The sequence below is a fragment of the Gopherus flavomarginatus genome, chromosome 12 (genome assembly GCF_025201925.1).
Source record: "Gopherus flavomarginatus isolate rGopFla2 chromosome 12, rGopFla2.mat.asm, whole genome shotgun sequence".
In the NCBI taxonomy this organism is placed as follows: Eukaryota; Metazoa; Chordata; order Testudines; family Testudinidae; genus Gopherus; species Gopherus flavomarginatus.
Genome location: NC_066628.1, coordinates 50,752,318 through 50,773,948, shown reverse-complemented (window position 1 = coordinate 50,773,948; position 21,631 = coordinate 50,752,318). Strand labels below are relative to the sequence as shown.

At 57.1% G+C, this 21,631-nt stretch overlaps 2 protein-coding genes across 2 annotated transcripts; one reads left to right on the top strand and one right to left on the bottom strand.

Moving 5' to 3' along the window:
- Positions 1-133: 133 nt before the first annotated feature.
- Positions 134-6,075, bottom strand: SGSH (N-sulfoglucosamine sulfohydrolase). The gene is made up of 8 exons (XM_050921070.1): positions 5,978-6,075; positions 4,880-5,040; positions 4,391-4,496; positions 3,382-3,532; positions 2,756-2,912; positions 2,357-2,438; positions 1,964-2,167; positions 134-1,141 (listed from the first exon to the last, which is right to left on the bottom strand). The coding sequence occupies exons 1-8, from the start codon at positions 6,060-6,062 to the stop codon at positions 582-584; spliced, it is 1,506 nt and encodes a 501-aa protein (XP_050777027.1). The 5' UTR covers positions 6,063-6,075; the 3' UTR covers positions 134-581.
- A 65-nt stretch (positions 6,076-6,140) lies between these two features.
- Positions 6,141-21,631, top strand: SLC26A11 (solute carrier family 26 member 11). The gene is made up of 17 exons (XM_050921450.1): positions 6,141-6,184; positions 7,528-7,894; positions 9,134-9,326; positions 9,517-9,602; positions 10,811-10,890; positions 12,394-12,536; positions 13,162-13,337; positions 13,741-13,813; positions 14,399-14,449; positions 14,730-14,790; positions 15,312-15,367; positions 15,575-15,715; positions 16,661-16,788; positions 17,106-17,205; positions 17,802-17,935; positions 18,503-18,575; positions 18,993-21,631. Exons 2-17 carry the CDS (start codon positions 7,697-7,699, stop codon positions 19,085-19,087), a joined length of 1,788 nt encoding a protein of 595 aa, XP_050777407.1. The 5' UTR covers positions 6,141-6,184; positions 7,528-7,696; the 3' UTR covers positions 19,088-21,631.

Genomic DNA, 21,631 nt, shown 5'->3' with positions numbered 1-21,631 from the left:
GGGGAGCTCCCAGCAGCACCAGTCCCAACCTCCAGCTGCAGGAGGTGCTGTTGGAGCCACTGCAGGAAGAGCTGCCGTGAAAAGTGGCTTCAGCAGGAGATCGGCGCAGAGGTTAGGTTGTGAGTAAGCCGAGGACGTTCTCCCAGCGACTTTACTGAAGTCATGTATTTGACAGCTTTCTGGTTGGCTGCAGTCCAGTGCTGCCTGTTGCCGGGTGCGATGACATCCCACTGAGGAGGAAAATGTCCCATTTGAGCTTCAGGGGCAGATGCTGTTTTGACACACAAAGCACACGCCAGCTGTGTGAATGCGGGAGTGGGACCAGCCCATCTCTGGTTGCTGCCCCACCTCATGCTAGACAGAGGGTGGCTGGAGCTCTGGAGTGGCTATGGGGTTGCTCTGTGGACCCCAGAGGCTGCATGTTTAGGCACTTGATGTCTCATTTGGCAGACGAGCTAGCTGTTCCCGTGGGAGTTCTGGGGCTGTATCAGGATCTGGGGAGGAGCCGAGGGCCAAGCAGGACCTGGGGCTGGACTGGTGTAAGGAATGCAGGCAGGACTCCAGCAAGGTGAGGTGGTGACTCACAGTTCATTGTAAAGTGGCTGGCACTGGGGGCTCAGTTTTTCCTCTAAGATGCTGTCTGGGGCACACACCCAAGGGTCATTAGTGTCCCACTGCCACTTCAACAGGTGGGCTTTGAGCAGCTCCAAGACCTCAGCGTACTGGGAGTCGGAGGCCAGGTTCCGGCTCTCAGTGGGATCGCTGCTCCGGTCGAACAGCTCCCAGCGGTCCCTGTAGTAGTACTGGTGCAGGGTCTTGTTCCAATGGGTCGGCTGCCTGGCTCTAGTCCGGTTGAGCAGGTCCTGGAAGGTTGGCGAAACGTAGAAGTCCTGGTCAATAGGGAAAGGTGTTCTGAAGTTGAGATTGTGGATCAGGCGGAACTGCTGGTGCTGGATAGCCCGCATGGGGTAGTACATGGTGACCTCGTGGTGGCTCTGGCTGCTGAAGATGGTGATCCAAGGCTGCTCTGACACCAGGGCTGGCAGGAGCGATTTCCCGGTGAGCTGCACTGTTTTGGTGCCGAAGATGCTGTAGCTGGGATAGGGGATGGCGAACCAGTCCAAGATGGTGGGCGTGAGATCTGGAGAGGGGAAAAAGAGCGCAATGGTTGCAACTGACAAGAGGAGTGGGGCAGAACAGCCCCTGAAGAGAGACTCGGTTCCTGAGAGAGAAGGGGGCAGAACCCAGCGGGAGGGTGGAGGTCATCCCAGGAACTGCAGCTGGGCCCTGTGGAAGTGACGGGTGCTCCCCGCCATTCCCATGGGACCTCCAGGGAGAGTCAGTCACCGGCATGAGCCACTGGAGGACAGGGCTCCTGGGCCTCTCTCCTCACGACCTCTTTCCTCTCTTTCCAGCCTCACCCCTTTGCTGGGCTCCCCTTGTGCGGGGAACAGCCTCCTGCTTCCTGCCCCGCTGCCCTTTTCTCCTTAACACCCACTTCCTCCAGGCATCCCTCCCGCACTGATCTGCCCACCTTGCTGCAGCCCTGAGGCATTGTCCCTCATTGGTTTGTGAGCCCTCTGGAGCTGGGGCCAGCCCTGTACATCCAGGGGGTTGCCCACCTATCCCACAATCCCCTCTCCCCGGGGGCGGGGCACCTTCATGCTCTCAGAGTCCATCCTCCTCCTTCCAGCACCAGACTGGTTCCCGTGGCATTGGGGATTGCATGGCTCACTCTCTTTCGGAAAGACAAGCAAATCCATCCAGCAGGGAGAGTGTCGCCTTTTGGGCTGTGGAGCCAGGACTTCACCTCAGCCATGCCCGTGAGGTCAGAGCACGGGCGGGGCAGATGACACATGATTTGGCATCGCTCTACACAGCACTGTATGGGAGCCCCCCCACCCAACTCCCCTAATGACCCCAGCCCCTGCCTAGGCCACAGAGAAGACGTGACTGCGCTTACCCAATAGGCTGGCATAGGCCTGGCTGACCTGCCCCCAGCGCTCGGTGTGTTTGGGGGAGGAGAGCAGCAGGGGCTCAGCAGTGCCCGACCAATACAGGTTGGTCCTGCCGCTGGGGAATGGGATGCCGTTGTCGGAGGTGTAAATCACCAGCGTGGTGTTGTGCAGGCCGGCGCTGCGCAGCTCCTCCAGGACCAGCCCGATCCCTGCGTGCAGAGAGAAGAGCAGAGCTGTGTGGCTGCTGGGGGGCACCTGAACTTTCACGCAGCAGGAAGGCTGCCTCCATCCTAGCTCCCCACCCCAGCGGAGGGTGGATTTTCTCCTCTCACCCAGCAAGGCCCTGCATGGGGGCTCAGGCCCCCACATCCTGCTGCCCGACCACAGCTAGTACTTGCCTTGGTCCATGCGCCCGATTGTTGTGTACTGAGCAGCCAGGTCAGCGCGAGCGGCTGGAGTGTCTGGAACAAAGTACGGGAGCTGCGGGGGGAGGAAACGCAGCAGCTACTAAGTGCTGGAGGCTCCAAGAGCTGTGGGGAGGGGATACAGGAGGTGGCAGAGCTGAACTGAGGACAGACCCCCTGCCAGTGACTGTGGCTCCATCTCCATGCTCAGGGCTGCTCCCCTCCTAACTCCACACATCCCCCCGTAACTCCTTGGAGGTGGGGTGGGGGTGTGAAGGACCAGGGTCACCCCAAGTCATCCCACAGCTTTGCCTGCAGGAGCCTCTTTCCCCGCTCTGCCGCCCAGCTCTGGCCTGGAGCGTGGGGAGCCGGTTCCCAACGGCCCTGTCCTACCTGCACGTGCTCTGGGCTGTATGGCTGGGGCTTCCAGTCGGGGATCCAGCCCATGCCACTCTCGCCATTGCCGAACTTCTCACAGAAGGCCCCGTACTGGGGCTGGGAATGGCCGCAGCGATGGGGATCGTGGAAGGCGACGTACAAGAAGAACGGCCTGGAAATCCCAAGAGGCGAGTTTGTGACTGTAGCGCTCGGGAGAGGCTGACAGCACGGGTCGAGCAGGAAAGGGCTGCTCAAGCATGGCCCGAGGCCTCCCACAGACCCTAATCCTAACCCTAGCTCTGGGCCACCATCCAGACCCAGTGAGAACGCTAGCTTATGGCCACCAACTGGCTCCAACCAACGCCTGGAGCCACCTGCACAGAGAAACGTCAGCTCGTTTCACCTGTGATTAATTGGGACTTGAAGACAAGCCCTCAGAGCTGCAAAGCTGGTTCCCATAGAGCCCCCGAGGGTCCCCAAGATAGGCTGTGGAGCCAGGGGTAACCTGATGGAAGGTGCTGACCGCTGCATCTCTCTGTAACTCAGGCACAGGGGTACCCTGTGCATCAGGACCAGGGTGCTAGGAGGCAAGGTTGCTCAGTCCCAGAGAGAATCCTACAGCAGGGTGTGCAGGGCCTCACCTCTCGTCCTGGCTCTGCAGAAATTTGCGGACGAGCAGTTTGATCCGGGTGATGTTTCTGCCCACCTGCAGCACAGAGCTGTTCTCCTCAGTGTACGCGAAATCAAAGGGATATACTGTCTCCGGCCCAACATGCTTCTTCCCAATTATCCCTGCAGAAGAACGAGTCCTGGCACGTCAGGAGCAAGCATGTGAGCAGGCAATTAGAGCAGAGGATGCTGCTTCGGTCTTTCCATGCTCCCCTGGGTCAGGGTTAGGAGTTGCTTGGGGCAGCAGGGAAATACTGGCTTGCTCAACCACATTAGGCCTATAGATGCCACTGGTGTCTCTAGATACAGAAATGAAAGTGACAGGTCCAGGCAGAAATGCAGTCAAGACCCCAACTAGGGGGCAGGAGCAGGAGCAGGATCGATAAAAAATTGACGAATAAAAAAAAAAGAATTTTTTAAATTAAAATTGGATTTTTAAAATTTAAATTAAATCCTGAAAAACAGACCTATTTAAAATTAAATTTGATATTGACAACCTATGTTAAGACCAAAACTTATTGTCTATTAAAATAATTTAAATTAAGTTTAAAAAAGTAGTATTTAGCAATATACGTTTGCATCCTTCTGGTTAGCAAAACGAAGCACCAAATGTAGTATAAAGGCTGCATATTTAGCTGCAAATCAACAGGTCTGAATGTTTACCAACCAATGAGAATCAACCTTTCTTTAGGAAAATGAGAGAAGGACAAATGCAAAGCAAGGTTAAAATTGCGATTTAAATCAAGGTTTCCTGCTTGCTGATTTAAATCATGTCTAAATTGGTGACATCAATCACTTTGATTAAAGTGTGTGTGTGTGTAGGACTTAATGAAACTTGTCTAGTGGGGCAGTATCTTAGGCACACGTTTAGCTGCCCACCTCTCACAAGCACGGATGGGGTTCAGTGAGACAGGTGTGGGAAATGGAAGGGCTTTGCACACTCTCCCACTCCCCTCTCTTCCCAGCACCCTGGCTGTTTACCTGTCCGGATATGTGCCTGGCTGAGCAGCAGGGGAAGACTCTGCACCTTGTCAAAGGAGTTGAAATGGTGCACGTCCTGGTGCAGCCCATACATCCCATTTTGGTGCTGCAAAACAGAGACCAACAATGAGACAAATTGGCCAGAAAAGCACGTCCCTGCCCCGGCTGCCCTGCAGAGCCAAACCACGGCCGACTTCAGGTGCCATGGGCAGAGCGTGTGCTACCACTGAGGCACCAGACACTGGGATTGGGCAACAGGCCATCAGGGGAAAGTGGGGGAAGACCCATCGCTTGAGTCATGGACAAAGCCCCAGAGCAGGGAGTGTAGGGAACGAGCCTTGATGGGCCTAGGGAAGGACTAGCTGAGCTATAGGGCTGGATGCTTTACAAATACCGACAGCCAGGCGCTATCGATGGGCCCAGCAAGCACCTGAGGCAGCAGAACCACACCTACTCCCCTGCCCAGCGTGTGGCTCGGGAAGGCCCTACCTGGGGTAAGCCGGTCAGGATGCTGGCCCTGCTGGGGGAGCAGCTGCTGACGGAGGTGAAGGCGTTCCGGAAGACGAGGCTGCGCCCGGCCAAGGCATCCAGGTTTGGGGTGTTGATGGCGGAGTTGTTGTACACGCCGCTCTCAAAGCCGCCATCGTCCGCTGTGCAGCAGGGAGAAGCAGGGCAGATTGTGAGCTCAGCGCCCCTGGGGGGAGGCTAAACTGCAGGGGCTCCGTGGGGACCTGTAACTGGCACTAGAAGGGGGGGGGGTATTTGTCCCCACAGGGCTGGTCCGCAGGGGAGATTAAGGAGTCTGCTACAGGTGCCAGCGGGGAGACTCTCCTCTAGCTCACAGGCCGATGCTCATGCATTTGTTCTGCAAGCCTGAGTTCAGGCCCTGCCATGGGCCCCGCAGTGCTGGTTACACGCACCCCAGGCCCAGCAGCGCAGGAGTTGTGGTGACCCAGGCGCCAGAGCCCGCACTGCTCAGGCAGTTCCTGTCCCAGGGGCTGCAGCGGGACGCGCAGTTAGTCAGAGCAGTGACTCCGGGATCCCCTTCCTGCAGCTGCTCCCATGGGGATGAGTCACCGCGAATGAGTTCGTGGCCACTAGGAGCTTCTCTAGGGGTCTGGAGGAGTCTGGTCTAGGGGCTGCTTGCTGTTCCCAGGGTCTGGGTACCAGGAGAGTCTAGCTCTGGGTGCCAGATCCCTGTGCCCAGCCCAGGGGCCATCCCTGGTGCCAGTGGGCCTGCTCTGGTGGCGGGCCCCGCTCCCCAGGTGCCAGGGTGCCCGGTCCGGGAGCTGGCCCCGCTGCCCAGGTGCCAGGGTGCCCGGTCCGGGAGTTGGCCCCGCTCCCCAGGTGCCCGGTCCGCGGGCGGACCCCGCTCCCCAGGTGCCAGGGTGCCCGGTCCGGGAGTTGGCCCCGCTCCCCAGGTGCCCGGTCCGCGGGCGGACCCCGCTCCCCAGGTGCCGGGTGCCCGGTCCGGGAGTTGGCCCCGCTCCCCAGGTGCCGGGTGCCCGGTCCGGGAGTTGGCCCCGCTCCCCAGGTGCCCGGTCCGCGGGCGGACCCTGCTCCTGCAGCCCCCCGGGCCGCACTCACCCACGAGGAGCAGCACGTTGCGGGCCCGGCCGGCCCAGCCCAGCGGCAGCGCCAGCAGCAGCAGCAGCGCCCAGCGCAGGCCCATGGCGACCTGCAGCCCGGGCCCCGCCCGCCAGCCGGGGATACCGCCCCCTCGTCGGCTCCGCCCCGGGCGCGTCACACCAGCCGGGCCGGAGTCCGGGCGCCCAGGGGCGGCGGCTGGGGCGGGTGAGTGCGGGGCCGGGGGTCCCTTGGCCGGGTAGCGAGTGGGGGACAAGCAGGGCAGCGGCAGCCAGAGCTCTCCAGGGCCTCTCCTGCCGCCGACCGCGCGGGCCGCCCCGCCCAGGCAGTTGTGTACCGCAGAGGAGCCCCTGTCCCTGGCAGGGCTGTGCGGCCCCCACGAGAATATAGTATTGGAACTCTCTTTTATGCTATTGCTTTGCCCCTGAATCATCTGGGCAGCCCTGGGCTCCCGGCTACAGGTGCTGGAACTAGGGGTGCTGCTGCTCCCCCCTCCCCTGGCTTGAAGTGGTTTCCATCCTAGGCAGGGTTTTACCTTGTGGTTCAATGCTCTCAGCACCTTTTGGCCTTCACAACGTCCCCTGGTAAAGAGTTCCAGGGTTGAGGGTGTGTGGTGTGAAGCAGCAGCACTTCCTTTTGTTTTAAACCTGCTGCCCATTCATTTCATCCGGTGACCCCTGGTTCTTGTGTTATGTGAAGGGATAAATAACACTTCACTATTGACTTTCTCCATCATAACGTTCAGGAGTTTATAGATCTCTATCGTATCCCCCCTTAGTCACCTCTTTTCTCAGCTGTCCAGCCCTAGTCCTTTTGATCGCTCCTCCTATGGACGCTCTTCCAGACCCCTGATCATTTTTGTTGCGCTTCTCTGTACCTGTTCCGGTTCTAATGTAACTTTGTTGATATTCCTGTGTGCAATGAGGTTTGTTGTGTTCCTCATCATGGGTCTTTGTCACCTTGGCCCTGCATTGAGGTGTGTGCCGCCTGTCCCTGCCGTGGATCCGGCTAGCACTGACTGTTGTTCCTCTGTTCTCAGCCCTTGGCTTGGGAATATAATCAGAGCAAACTAGCCCCTACTGTGCCACTTACTGCCCAGATCATGTGCTGGGCATTTCTGGGAACGGCCGGGGGGAGGGGGGACTTCTTTATTTGCAGCCCCGTGTAAAAACTCTCTATTTCCATCTCTTTGCCAACAAGAGAGAGAGAGAGAAACCAGTTGAACAGCACTCTGCCCATGCCAGTCCCTTGGGACCCACTCCCTGCCCTGGAGTGCTGCTGGCCAGTGACCCTCTGGGATACTGTTCCAGGAGAGGGAGCCAGAGCCCGTTCTAGGGGGCAGAAAAATTCCACCCAGCAAGTTCTCTGCACTTGCCCCCGGGGCCATAGCCTTAGGAGACCTCACCAGGTGAACGGAGGCGGTGGAGGCATCCCTCAGTCTGGGCCTTCATAGAAGACCAGAAGGAGAGGAGTCCGTCAGTTGGTGCAGACAGTGCCCCATGCATCCCTCCCTGGCCTGGGCCAAGTCTCTGAACCTTCTTCCCACACAGGTATGTTGGAGAACCAGAGAACTCCACTGAACAGAGCTGCTGAGGATACTGTCTTCCTCCAGTCACCACGTCCCCTGAAACCGCTGCAGGGGATTCTAGCGGTGCCCTGACAGACCCAGCTAAGCCTGGAGCATGTTACACACTGGCCTGAATCCCCAAGAAAGCTGCTATGGCAGAGCGGGACCGAGAGGCTCCCCAGAGATGCTGCTCCTACCACACAGTGCAGAGGAGGCTCCCTGTCCTCAGGTGGCTGCCCCAGTATTCTCTGGGGTGGCTGCAGCTCGATCTCATCGCTGGCGTGACCGTGGGCCTGACTGTCGTGCCGCAAGCACTGGCCTATGCCGAGGTGGCCGGCCTGCCAGTTCAGGTGGGTTGCTTGATTCTAGCCGTGGAGGGTTGTGCTAGGGGTGGGTGGAGGCAGCTGTTGCGAGTTCCTTTGCAGAATCACCTCGAGGCAACCAGTAAGTATTGTTTCCCCTCCTCTCAGGGCCGGCTCCAGCTTTTTTGCCACTCCAAGCGGCAAAGCAAAAAAAATAAAATAAAAAATAAAGATGAAGCTGATCGGCGGCACTTCGGCAGCAGCTCAAAGAGGAAGAGAGGGACCGAGGGACCTGCTGCCGAATTGCTGCTGAAGACCCAGACGTGCCGCCCCTTTCCATTGGCCGGCCCAAGCAGCTGCTGGCTGGGCTGGTGCCTGGAGCCAGCCCAGCCTCCTCTGTTCATACAGGGACCCCAATGCCTCAGTGCTGGGGACATTGAGAAGTACATCCCTTGCATAAGCATGTGCTGATCTGATCAATGCAGGTCCCTCACCTGGCCTTACATACGCCCAAGCTTAGAGCTCACTCTTTCCATGAGTGAGAAATCCATAGTGCCCTCTTATAGCACTTACCCCCAATGCCACTACAGCCTGGACGTTCCCCAGCTGCAGTAGCTGAATGTACTGTGGTATTGGAGGAGTTTCCCAGTCACAGCCCGGAGGATATTGTAAATACTGCCACACAGTAAACCTCAAGTTTTTTATGGTAGCCACTGCAAAAATGCAGAGTTCTGAGCATTATAAAGGGGGCACTGTTCACAGTGGGGGTGATTACAGTGGGGGGAGGCTTGCATATCCTGGGAGAAGGCTGAAGTTTGTAACTGTTGGGGAGTGGGTGAGTGTTAGAGAGGCAGTAACACATGGCAAGGTGAGTGGTTGTGGCAGGGCACTAGGGTGACCAGACAGCAAGTGTGAAAAATCGGGACAGGGTAGGGGGTAATAGGTGCCTATATAAGAAAAAGTCCCAAATATCAGGACTGTCCCTATAAAATGGGGGCATCTGGTCACCCTACAGGGCACATTGGGGGACTGAAGGCAGGCAGCTTCCTGGGACCGTCCATGTTCCTCTTTCAGAAAGTGTGTGGGACAGATATCAGAGTGACGAATGTGCTACAGACATTTCTTCTGAAGATTACCCAGTACTTTCCCCTGGGATACTTCTATGGCCAGACCCTTTGTTAACCAATCCCAGCCATCCTTTCCGAATGCCCAGTTCGTGGCGTGATCAGAGCAGGTTCCCAAGTTACTGTGATTCTGGTGCTGAAGGCTCTGTTTGTTCCTGTGCAGTACGGTCTCTATTCCTCCTTCATGGGCTGCTTTGTCTACTGCCTGCTGGGGACCTCAAAAGATGTGACGCTGGGTCCAACGGCCATTATGTCGCTGCTGGTCTCTTCCTATGTGTTCCATGACCCTGCCTATGCCATTCTGCTGACCTTCCTGTCAGGCTGTATCCAGCTAGCCATGGGTCTCCTGCACCTCGGTGAGATGCTGCGGCCGTGTTGTGCCTTGTCTTTGTATGACGCTTCTCATTTTAGCAACTTGTCCCTGCAAGAAATGTCTCTGCTGTTGTCCAGCTCTGACTTGTAAAACCTTGTACTCTGCATGTGTGTGCAAGCTGCAGTCTGTACCTAGGAGAGCAGCTTCCTTATAGCAATTTTCATCCTTTGCAGGTTTCCTACTGGACTTTGTTTCCTTCCCCGTCATTAAAGGGTTTACCTCGGCCGCTTCGGTCACCATTAGCTTCAACCAGGTCAAGGTAGGACCTTCTCCTGCATCTGGCCTTTTCCATTTCTTTGGTTTAACTTGCACAGTGGCCTAATGCAGCCTTGCAAAGTTGTCATAAAAATTCACCGGCCCAGGTGCACGGTCTGCTTAGCTCAGCACAGTGGTATCAGTGGAAACATGAAGGATACTTCGCTTGCTCCTCAGACAAACAAGCAAACAAAGTGTTGCCTCAGATGAGTGCACTGGAAGGATTTTGCAGGGTTGGTGTGATTGTCCTGCACTGCCATGCTGGTGACCCATGGTGGGTTCCTCGCTCCCTCCCTCCCAGAGCTGAGAGCATGCTCAATGCGGGGCAAGTGGAGGTGATGTTCTGCCCGTTGGCTGGACTTCCTGGTAATTATGCTTTGTCGACAAACCTAAACCAAGCTGTATGCTTCCCTTGTAAATACACTGTCCTTCTCTCTGCTGACGATGGGGGTTATGGGGGAGCCGCGGGGACAATCTGTACCATCTGACTGCTGTGCTGGGTGATTTCTCTCTTCTGGGAGGTGGGAGGGGCTGGGATTGGCTGTGAGGTTTGACTAGTCCATGGCTTGGCCAATCCTCTTCATTCCTTGTGGTGATTTTAGGTATTGCAACATTTCCTTTGTGGTTGACCGTAATCAGAGAGGGATGTGGGTCAGCATATGCTTTGCAAGGCACCAGACAACAGAAAACATCAGCTAATCTCTTATGGTTTCATCAGATGCTCTTTCTGGGAGGAACCTCTGAGCTCTTTTAGCAACATTCACCGTCAGCCTCTGGTGACATGTGAGAACTCGAGAGGCGGCAGCTGGACAGTCGTGGGTCAAGGAAAACACCCCAGTTTGAATACCATATTGGGAGAGCCTGTCTGCTTGCATGGGAAGCAGGACTCTGTCTCCATGGGGCTGGAGCTGCCACAGCACCAGGCATCTGGGAGAATGGGAACTGTCTCCCCACGGAGCCTCCAAAATTTCCTAGGGCTGGGGAAGGATCTGGAGAAAATTCCTTGGCCAGAGGTTTGGACACAGCTACGTGGTCTGGGCCCTGATGAAAGCTTCCAGGTAGCAGATACAAAAGACACTGCATAGGCCAGTGCCATGGGGAAGAGGAGGGGCCAATGCCATGCTGTTTGGTCTGGCATTGGGGTTCCTGTCAGGTGCATTTGGGAGTTGGGGCTGTGCTGGGCTTTCACGAGGCCTTTGTTTGTTTGCACAGAACATCCTGGGGCTGCACAACATTCCACGACAGTTTTTCCTGCAGGTGTATCACACCTTCCGAAGAATCGGGGAGACCAGGTCAGCAGACATCTCTGTGCTCTTCCTAGGTCATTCCTTCCACCAATGTCCTGGCGTGGCTGGTGTGGAGGTCGGGGGATGGCAGGGCTGGGAGAGGCATGTGACTATAAGGGGCAGCTGCCTGCTGCATCATCCGTCAGATCACACCAAGCACAAGCAGACTGCCCAGTGCCCTGTGCCAACACGAAGCTATACTCCATGCCCTCTGTCATGTTGGATTGCTTTGGGGCGTGGAGACATATGGGGTCAGTCTGACTCTTCGTGGCCTCCCTAGTTGCCGGAAAGCGGAGATGGAGCTGTGACTTCTCTCCCTCCCCAGTCCCACCGCTAGAGCAGGGCATTGGGCCCATCAGCGAGCTGCCAGTCCGGAATTGCTGAGCACGAAGCAGTTCCTTGCATGGCTCCCAGTTCAAGCCAGTCCTGGGAACATCTGTGCCTCACGCTGCCTCCCTGATCCCGGGCAGCCCAAGCTTGTGAGCTCGGTTGTCTCTGTGCCTCACCTTGCCCTGCCCTGCCTCTGATAGCTGCCCCTGTGGTGAGGAAATCACTGAATGTAATGGGCCCATGCTACCCACTGCTCAGCAACGCCTCCTCATGGCTCATCTGGAGAATAAGCTCACCACTCTGCGCCCCATCCTGCAGTCGCTCAGCACCTTGACACATTCACTCGCTCTGCAGTCCCCATCTTGCTGGTCAGGAGCCGCAGTGCCTCTCCTTTATGGCTTAGTCCTCCAGCCAAGCCCACCTTCCGGGGTTCACCAGGGTCTCTCCCTATCCATTGTGCTGACTGCATCGCTCCCACAGTGCTTTGTACGGGAACCCAGGCCTCCCCTCTGCACCGGGTTCCAATCCGGGGGCCCTCGACGTAGCAGCTCAGGTCTGTTCTCTCAGCCCTCACTGCCCCTTCCCTGGGCTGCTTCCTCCCCCCAGTATCAGGGAGCAGGGCTGCAGGCTTCCTCGCTGCAGCCCCCGCCTCTGTGGCCAGCTCCCTGGCTTTAGAGCAACCCCATTTGTATCTGCCCGTGTGAGCGTCAGCTGCAATTAAGCCTCCTTGGGTCCTAGCTCCTCTCCAGGAGCAGCCAGTGACTAATTGGCCTCTCTTGCTTCTGTTAACCTTCCAGGGCTCATGTGAGGTGAATGCCCCGTCACACAGGGTTTGCCCTGTGACTCCACACCCTGGCACAGCCCTGTCTAATATGTTTTGGGCACGGAGGCCAGAGTACATACCCTCTGCAGCAGTGCGGAGAGGGGCTGAAACGAGGGGAGGGAATGGTTGCCCTGGCCAGTTCCGGTTGGAAGTGGATCCTGCTCCACTGATTCCTGTCGGGTTTCTGACCTGGGTCCTTCTCCCTGTTCCCTGAGAATTGATCTGATTGCGGCAGAGACGAGTCTCCTCGCTCAGAACTGGAGCCTTGGCTGGGCTGGGCCCTCCCCACGACAGAAGACCTTTGCAGCAGTGATTGCTGTATGTTGCGACACGTCCCAGATTTGGTCTGTTTGCAGGGCTGGGGATGCTCTCTTGGGGCTGGTCTGCCTGGCAGTGCTTGTGGGGCTCAGGGCGATGAAAGGCCACATCCCCAGGATCCATCGGGTGGAGCTGTTGTCCGTCAGGATCAGTCGTCTTATCCTCTGGGCCACAGCAACAGGTTAGTTAACTGCCCTGCCCAGCTCTGACTGATGTCAGCTTCCTCCTGGCAGCACCCGTTAAGGTCCCGGAGTTAGCGCATGGTCAGAGGGTGTTGAGGAGAAATGAGGACCCTGCAAAGAGGAAGAAACAGTGGGAGGGTTGTGTGCCTGCAGCAAATGTCTGCTTGGAGAGTGCTCTGACCCAGGCTGGCTCTTGGGGGATGTTCTGGGCCGTGGGGCCATTCACCACTAGGCCAGAATCTGGCCTATGTTGGCAGGGCCCACAAATTGTTCTGATAGGATGGCTGCTTGGGGGCCCTTGTGTGAGATGGGTCTGTCCCTGGAGGGGCAGCGGTCTGAACCACTGTCCTGACTGGCAGTGCCTGGCCCCTTTTGGGCACCCCCCACAGAAAGGGCCAGGACTGAGTAGACTGTGGAGACTGAACACCCCTTGCACGGTAGGTCTCTCCAGGGCAGGGCTGAGGCCCACTGGTGGGAGGTTTGTTCTGCTGCTGCCCATGCTCTCGTGGACAGCAGGCATCCACCTTGGCTGGAAAGAGTCCCCAGTGCATGTCTCTCCCCTGTGCCCATCCCCAGTGGGCTCGGAGCAATGCCTTCACCGCAGTAATTTCCTCTCTGATGTAGCTCGCAATGCACTCGTGGTCCTGTTTGCGGGCCTGGTTGCCTACTCCTTCCAGATGATGGGCTCCCAGCCGTTCACCCTCACTGGGGAGACGCCCCAAGGGCTCCCTCCCTTCCAGCTGCCGCCTTTCTCCAAGGTTGAAGCCAACAGCACTGTGCCCTTCAGCGAGATGGTGCAGGTGAGTGGTGCTGGGGTGGTGGAAGCAGATGGGTGCTTCCCAGGGTGGTGCTCTAATTCTGTACTGTACCTTTAAATGGCTGAGCAAGCTCGAGAGAGGTGGGATTGCGATGGGAATTGGGGGTTCTCCCCTTTGCTCATTTCCCTTCAGTTGAGGAGCAGTCAGGGCTGAATGCATGGAGCCTTGGGGTGATCTGCTCTTCAGCATGTATGTGCACAGGGCTAGTGGAGCGAGGGGTCCTGTCCCCTCGCCTGGGTGAGCTGCATCATGGGAGATTTCCTCTTGAGACTCGTGCTTCCTGCTGCCCTCAGAGTTGGGGGGACAGTGCAGAGGGCACCACCTCTTGTGTCTGCAGCGCTCTCTGCCGTGATATACATGCTGGCCTCTTCCATCCTCTCCCCAGGACCTGGGAGCTGGACTGGCTGTGGTGCCGCTCATGGGTCTGCTGGAGACCGTCGCTATTGCCAAGGCCTTTGGTATGGTGTTGGGTCTGCCGTGCTGCGTTCCAGGCTCCCAGAGCCTTCGCCCCTCACATGGGAAAGGGTCTCGAGTCAGCTGCCACCGGATGGTGGTGGGGAAGGACCCTGGGGTGGGACCTTCCACATGTCAAAGAATAGCACAGGGGATGCAGGAAGGAAGTGCCTGGGGACTGTCCCCTGGAGTGCGAGGTCAGTGGGGTCAGGGGCGGGGGGATCACATGGAACATTCCCCCACAAGTGGGCATTTCCCCCTGTAGTTTATTGCTCTGGTGAGGCAGCCCATGGGGAATGGGGAATGGGTTAGGGAGGTTCCCCATGGCCAAGACAGGAGCTCAGTGTTGGTAAGGCCTGTTACTGCTCTCCAGGTACGGGGAGCGTAACCTGCAGGGCGAAGGTGGTGAAATGAGCCACTCCCCAGGGGTCCCGTGGGCCTGTGACTCAGGTCATTCCCCTGCAAAGTCTGACTCGCCCCTCCATGCGCCCTGCTGCCCCAGCGCCCACTGGGTGCTGGCACAGAGTTCGCAGGAAGCTCTGGGATAAAGGAGTGGGGAGTTCTGCCCAGTCACCTCCTTCTTCTTTCAGCCTCACAGAACAATTACAGAATCGACCTCAATCAGGAGCTGCTGGCGATGGGTAAGAGCTCAGCCAGGGGGATGAGGGATTGCCAGGACATGGGGTACGTGTTGTGGGGAGCCTCTCTCCAGCCGACTGGAGTGGGGTTGGGAGTTCAGCCTGGGGACTGAATCTGCTGTGGACCCTCGTCTGCGGATTGCAAGGGGCCATGGTAGTGGCTGCCCCTCACTGAGCTGATGGGACGGAGGGCCCGCTCTGCCCCCCACCCCAGGCAGCATCTTGACTCTCCTCATGACTGCACTGTTCACAACATCCCTTCTCTCTCCCCCACCCCCAACAGGCCTCACCAACCTCCTGGGCTCCTTCGTCTCCTCCTACCCTGTCACCGGCAGCTTTGGGCGGTGAGTAGCACCATGGAGGCTGGTTGGCAGGCCAGCCTTTTCAGAGCATGAGGGGTCCTTGCTAATGGGCTGGGTGAGCCCAGTCAGGGCCTGGGTTCAGAGCCCAGCCAGTAGAGAGTGGCCCTTTTCCCTCTGCCCCATGTCGGTGGGCCATGTGTGCAGTAGCTTTTCCCTCCTGTCCCCTGTGGCCCCTGGACCCTCAGGGTTTGCTTTTGTTCCTACTCGGGTGTAAAGTGGCGGGGGAGGATGGGCCTTCCCCGGTGTACTGCATGCCCTGGGGAGGGGCTAGTCTCTGGACAGACAGCAGCTCAGAGCGGGGCCTGTCCCCAGTCCCCCTCGTAGGACTCCGAATCCATCCAGCAGCTCCCCCATCGCACTGGGGAGCCAGCACTGATCCCTCCCCCCCATTCTGCTCTCCTCATTGGACTCTGCATTCAGGGCAGCTGGAAGGAGCTGGCCTTCGTGCCTTCTGCCTGGAGCCTTCGCACGGCCTGTAACGGTGCATTTGGTTTGTGTTCCAGGACAGCGGTGAATGCTCAGACAGGCGTGTGCACCCCGGCAGGGGGGCTGATAACAGGTAGGTGCCCTGCTCTCACCCAGGGACTTCATTGGTGCTTCCCCTGCCATTCCAAGGGCCACCTGTGGGCCCGGCCCGCCCCAGGGTTTTACATCCTGTTCTCACCAGTGTGAGGCTGGGCTGAGTGTGTGGGAGGGAGGCTGGGGTGACTCTGCTGTGCTGTGGGTCGGGTGGCCGTGTTTCACCATCTGCTTTGTGTCTCCCCAGGGACCCTGGTCCTGCTCTCTCTGGCCTACCTGACCTCGCTCTTCTATTACATTCCCAAAGCAGCTCTGGCTGCTGTCATCATTTGTGCCGTGGCCCCTATGTTTGACGCCAGGATCTTCAGAACGCTGTGGCGGGTTAAACGTATGAGCACCAGCAACCTGCTTTGCACACCTGCCCGGGGTCCGAATTCCTGCTCTTTGCATGGGTTCAGTATCGGGGGACGTTCGAAGGGATCCGGCGCCACCTGCAGGCCGTTATTGGCGATACTCTGAAAAGGGTGGGATTTGGTATAACCTCCAGCTGGTTAAAATATCTGTGAGGTAGTATCAGTCATTGGACCAACTTCTGTGGGGGAGAGACAAGCTTCCGAGCAACACAGAGCTCTTCTTCTCCAGCAAGGCGCTTCCTCTGCCGGAATCATGCCAGTTACGCAGGCATCTGAGAGTGCCATTTGATTGTGTGTGCACCACACCTGGATGTGACGTAGTTCCCTCCCTCCCCAAACGCTCTGTGCCCTGGTGCACAGAAAGGCAACACCTAGGGGTGCCCTGGACCAAGAGGGGACAGTTTACATGATAATATTCAGCGCCGAGGTAGCACTTCACGTTTCCAGGCTGCTGTAACACATCCATGTGTCCCAGCCTGGGGATTCTGGCCGGGTGTTGTCCCACTCACTGACCCAGCTCCAGACTCTACCCTTCCTGAGATGAGGACTTTGAGTATCCCCTCCCCTCCTCTCCCCTTTCTTCATCTCTGGTAGCCCTCGTGTGGTGCTTGCCCAGATGTTGGGATTGAAGCACACAGGCAGCCCCTAGATGTCCGGATGTTGTGTTAGCACCGAACCCTGGCTTCCTGCCCCCCAATCTGAACCCTCTCCCACCACCAGCAGCCTGCGGCCTGTGATGGGCCATGCGCAAAAGCATCTCCACTCCCCCGCTACAGATGCGAATGGGCTTCTCTTCCCTCATCCATACCCCTTCCCCTGGCTCCATGGGCTGCTGGTTGACTCCAGGGGCTTCACAGAACAGCTGCTGAGTGAGAGGGTGAACGGATGGGAAGAGGCAATGACTGGGGTCTCACTCTCAGGGCTGGACCTTCTGCCGCTGTGTGTGACGTTCCTGCTCTGCTTCTGGGAGGTTCAGTATGGCATCGTGGCCGGCATTCTGGTCTCCGGCGTTCTCCTGCTCTACACCATTGCCAGGCCCCAGATCAAGGTGCGGCTCAGACCTCCTTGCATGGGGTTCAGCTTCAGTGGGGTTCCCGGAGATGTGGGAAGATGTCACTATTGCCATAGGCATCCACACACGCACGCACACGTGCGCGCCTGTCTGTGTTGGATTAGGGGGGAGTCATGCGTGTGTGGTGAGAGACGGGGTAAAGGCCCCTTCGGTGTGAGGGACAATGGCTGGCTGCATTACCCACCCACCTGCCTCCACTGTGAGGGGGACACTGGCTCTGGGCTGAGAATTGGAGCATGTGACGTTACCCAGGGCAGCCACCTCTCATCCTTCCCCTCTTGGTTCTTCTGCAGCTTTCAGAGCATGGGGTGCTTCTCATGCAGCCTGTGAGTGGTCTGCATTTCCCCGCTGTTGAGTCCCTCCGAGATGCCATGCACAGATGGGCTCTGGCAGGTACGTTGCAGTCTAGCCTGTTACAAGCCAAACACACCCTTGTTTCAATGCTGTAGCTTGTGGACGGCGCTGGCCTCACTGCTGCAGCCTTTGAATATAAATGAGGCCAGAACGGCTGCTCCGCATTGGAACCTTTGTCAGCCTTGGCACTCCTGGATAAATAACCCCAAATTCAGATCAGCTCCTCAGGCAAATGCCTGTGAAGCTGATCCTGAACCTCCTGTGATCAGCCAGCTGGCCCCTGAGTGATCTCTCCCTGCGGCTTGTAGGGAAGAGATTTTGTGGAAAGCCTTAGTTGGAATTGGACTGGGATTCACCCTGCCTGGGCAGGACCTGTTGATGAAGCTATCAAGGCTTTATCCTTCACTCGCTCTCAGGCTTGTCTGGCCTTCAGCATGCTCGCAGTGTAAAGGGCAGGCTGGCTGGCTGGGGCAGGACTGACAGAGGCTTCGCTGAACTTGTGCCAAACTAATGCCAACACTCAAACTGCCAGGCCCAGAAAGATCAATTTCTGCTTTAAGTTTCCTGCCCAGGTGGCCGATGAAAGTTCTGCTGGAAATGCCAGTGAGGTGACCACATGGTGTTCTCGCCCTCAGTGTCTCCGCCACGCTGTGTCATCCTGGACTGCACCCACGTCAGCAGCATGGATTATACCATGGTGATGGGGTTGGCAGACCTGCTGCAGGAGTTCCAGAAAAGGGGCGTCACCCTGACCTTCTCTGGCTTGCAGGTGTGTCTGGAAAGGGGGAGTGGGGGAGGCTCTGGCTGTCAAGTTGGACCAGGGACATGGGCACTGCAGCTGCTTCCAAAACCAATGGACTGGTCACCAGATTAGCTCAACCAAATTTCCTTCCCCAGACTATAACTTGGGGCTACACTTGCAATTTGCCAAGAACCTGAAGCCTGCACCTAACTTGCCACTAATGCAGCTGGTGTCAGTGCACATCATCTCAGATGCAAAAGCATGGCCCAGCATGCATTGCGGCCTCGCTGCTCAGGTCAAGATGGAGCATGGCATCTTGAGACCTGCTGTCCTCGTGGGCTGCACCTGGCCACTCAAGAGGAGGGAGGCTGCTGCTACAGTGGCTGCAGAATCGGGGGTTCCCTCATATGGATCAAGTGGTGGGGAAGGGCTGCAGCTGTCATCTGTGCTGCTCCTACCTAGGGTTTGACTCAGCCCAGCCTCCCATCCTGAGCCTCTCAGGACACGTCTGGAAGTCTTTGCTGACGCTGTGAGCAATGGAAGCTGGAATGTCACAGCCACATTCATCCCTCCCCTTGTCCTCTCCTCTCTCAGAACCACGTTCTCCAAGTCTTGCTGTCTGCAGATCTGGAGGGATTCCAACATTTCCCCAGCATGGAGGAGGCGGGTAAGTGAGGCCAGGGCCCTGTGCTCTGTAGGGCTGGGAAAGGCTAATCTGCCTCTGGCATGGGACCAGTAACACGCTGTAACCTCCAGAGAAATGCCCCAAGTGTTCAGACTAGGAGCTGCTGACTGGGGCTCTGGGGAGACTGTTGAATTGAATCCCTCTGCTGGTTATCAGAGGAAGCGCTTATGGGGTTAGATAGATCTAGAGACCCCCAGAAGTGTGTGTGTGTGTGTGTGTGTGCGCTCGCACTGGCTGCCCTAAGAGAGACTCCTTCTATTTCTTCAGAGCAGGAATTCAGCCTCTGGAAAGTTAAATATCCCTGAGTCTGTCAGGGCATCTCAGTGGAGCCTAGGCCTTTGCTTTAAATGTCCCTGTTTTGCCTTCCTCTCTCCTTCCCCACCCCTGCATCTCCTGCAGAGAAGGGCCATGGAGCAGAGCTGGATGGCAGGCGCCGAGTCCTGCTTCACAGCACCAGCGAGAACATGCTGCCAGCGTCAGGGCTCATCCAGTGAGGATGGGCAGCCTCTGCCCTTTTGCCCGCCCAGGTGCTGGAGGGTCTCCTTGCCTGAGACTGGCACCTCCTGGATGCTCTGGAGAATGGACACGTGCCACCCCCTCACCCCTTCCCTGGGTAGTTCCTAGTGCACTTTAAGGCAATACAGCCATGGCAATGCTATCTGGTGAGGGGACAAAACCTGGTGTCGCCCCTTTGGGCTTGTTTCTCCATTGCTGTGTCCCGGGGAGCACTGAGCCATCTGACATTGTGGGAGCCGGTTGCTAGCTGGTGGTGGGAAGCGTAGTGTTTCCTGGGGATAGCACTGCCCCCGCAGGGGGAGGGGACATTGCCTTCCAGGGCCCCTTGTACTCCACTTGGTTTGTTTCCACTAAATCGCCCTGGCCTTTGGGGAAGGTGGTGGTGGCAGCGGGATTGGGTGGAGGGTGTCTGAATGTCAGGGGACAATCGGAGCAGGGACGGGCAGTGGATAATCCAGCCAAGCCCCCGCTGGTCTGTGCAGGCTGCCTGGGGAGTACGGGCATTACAGATACTGGGCCAGACTGAGACCTGTTGAGTCCGGCTGGGCTCTCTGGCCAGAGCTGAGCTCGGGAGCCTAGTGAGGGCTCTAGCACTTTAGTGACATTATGGACAAGGGAATGATAGTCCAGAAAGGGAATTATGGGGGCGACGTGGTCTGCAGAGGGGTGGAGAGAGCGCAGCAGCGTCGAGGTGGGAGATCTGGGCTTTGGAGGAGGTGCTTGGGGCGGTTGCAGCAGGACCCAGATGCCTCAGTTTAAAGGTAGCTGTTAGCTGTCACCAGCAATAGGAAACAAACTGCCCCCTCCCAACTCCCATGCACTGCACCCTCTGCAGTGCTCCTCACCCCACCTGCCGGATATCACACCCCCACGCCACCCTGGTTCCAGACACAACTCCACACATTCCTGAGTCCACAGGCATTGCACACTGGATCGCCCCAAGGTCCATCCAGACGAGCATCCCGTCTCCAGCAGTGGCCAGTACCAGATGCTTCAGAGGCAGGTGTGAGAAATCCTGCAGGAGGAAGATACGGGATAATCTGCCCCCCTTTGAAAATCTCCTGACTCCTGATGGAGGTTGGCTGGTGGAGGTTCTCTTCCCAGACTCTGCTTTTAGTATTTATTATTACAACCCTGCATCTTGTTATTCACATAAATGTCCAACGCACCTTTGACTTCTAGCCTTTCCCTCTTAATACAGCATTTCAAGGATATAGTAGCTGTCCTCTGTGACCAAGGACATGTCTCGCCCACCAGCGTTGGGGCTGAGCTGGGACGCTGGTATGCTGCACTAGCACGGCTTTGAAGCTGCTCTCTAATGCGTCAGAATCTGATTTCCTTTGAAAAGAAGCAAGCCTCTAGCTGCTATGGTTGGGGGAAAACCTCACAAGTGTGAAATTAGTGCAAAGAGCCTGAAACACTAGCTCTGAGAGGGGAACTGCTCTGCTCAGCTGGGAGGGCCAGTGAGGATAATTGAAATGTCACCATTGTTAACTATGCCAGTCCCCGTGTAAGGAAGGAGGTGGAGAGGCGCCGCTCTGCACAATGCTCTGGGGGTGAATTGTGGTGCATTGGGGAGAGTCGGCCACTTCTTATTACTGTTCCCCAGTCCAGAATGAGCTGAGCCCAAGGAGCCTCTGGGCACGTACAAGCCGGAGGAGCCCAGCTGACATTTTAAATGTTCACACAATCTGCTGTGCATGCTGTCTCGTTCTGGCCACTCACGTGGGTGCAGCTTATTATTTGGGTGCAGCTTTCCCTCCCTTTCTCAGCCTGCAGCCAGCCCAAGTGCTGCTGACTCAGGTCTGAAGGACAACGGAGTTATGGGGGAGGGGAGAGATGGGATGGCTTTAGTTTTGCAGAGCTGAACTTGCATCCTCCTGCCTCAGGTCCTGACTGGGTGCAGCTGCACCCATGAAATACACATTATGCAATGAAAACAGTTACACCCTGGCTGGGTGTACAATCCTCCTTCCCTCTCAGCTGAACTCCCCCCCCCATCCCCGCCATGCCCCCTCCTCCCCATTTCAAAAGAAAAGTCATTAAGCCAGGGGTAAGTCTAGTGCTCTACTCCAGTCTCCCTCAAGGAGGTCTGTACCAGCTATGGGCAGATCTAGTCCTGTGCCGGTCTCGGGGGCACTGACCTCTCGGCCTTTGGCTACCGTAGAGTGTGGCCAGAGAGGGGGCAGCTGGACTATTTTGCTGCTGTGCAATTCAAAGCTTTTGTTATACACTGACCCTTCTCTGGACATTCACCTGATTCCCCCCTACCTGGCACCCAGTGCTGTCATTGGCACTTGTGCAAAGCAGGTGTGCGATGCCGCTGAATAAGAATTCTCCACTCAAACCAGGTATTGCATGTGCTGTGCCATGGATCAGGTGTAAATTACAACACTCAGCAGTGGGGAGTCAGGCCCACTGCTTACAGAGGATGAAACCTTTCTGAACTAGCATCAGCTCTGCTCTGTGTTTCCAAGGGGAACGCTCTGTACCATGAACAGTAAAACTGTGATTACCAATGA

Excerpts from the sequence above, each read along its gene's own strand:
- SGSH (XM_050921070.1), bottom strand. The coding sequence starts at position 6,062 with ATGGGCCTGCGCTGGGCGCTGCTGCTGCTGCTGGCGCTGCCGCTGGGC. Across the intron at positions 4,497-4,879 it reads TCCTGACCGGCTTACCCCAG|CACCAAAATGGGATGTATGG; the intron begins GTAGGGCCTTCC and ends TCTGTTTTGCAG. Across the intron at positions 2,439-2,755 it reads ACAGCCCAGAGCACGTGCAG|CTCCCGTACTTTGTTCCAGA; the intron begins GTAGGACAGGGC and ends CTCCCCCCGCAG.
- SLC26A11 (XM_050921450.1), top strand. The coding sequence starts at position 7,697 with ATGGCAGAGCGGGACCGAGAGGCTCCCCAGAGATGCTGCTCCTACCAC. Across the intron at positions 7,895-9,133 it reads TGGCCGGCCTGCCAGTTCAG|TACGGTCTCTATTCCTCCTT; the intron begins GTGGGTTGCTTG and ends GTTCCTGTGCAG. Across the intron at positions 12,537-13,161 it reads CCTCTGGGCCACAGCAACAG|CTCGCAATGCACTCGTGGTC; the intron begins GTTAGTTAACTG and ends TCTCTGATGTAG.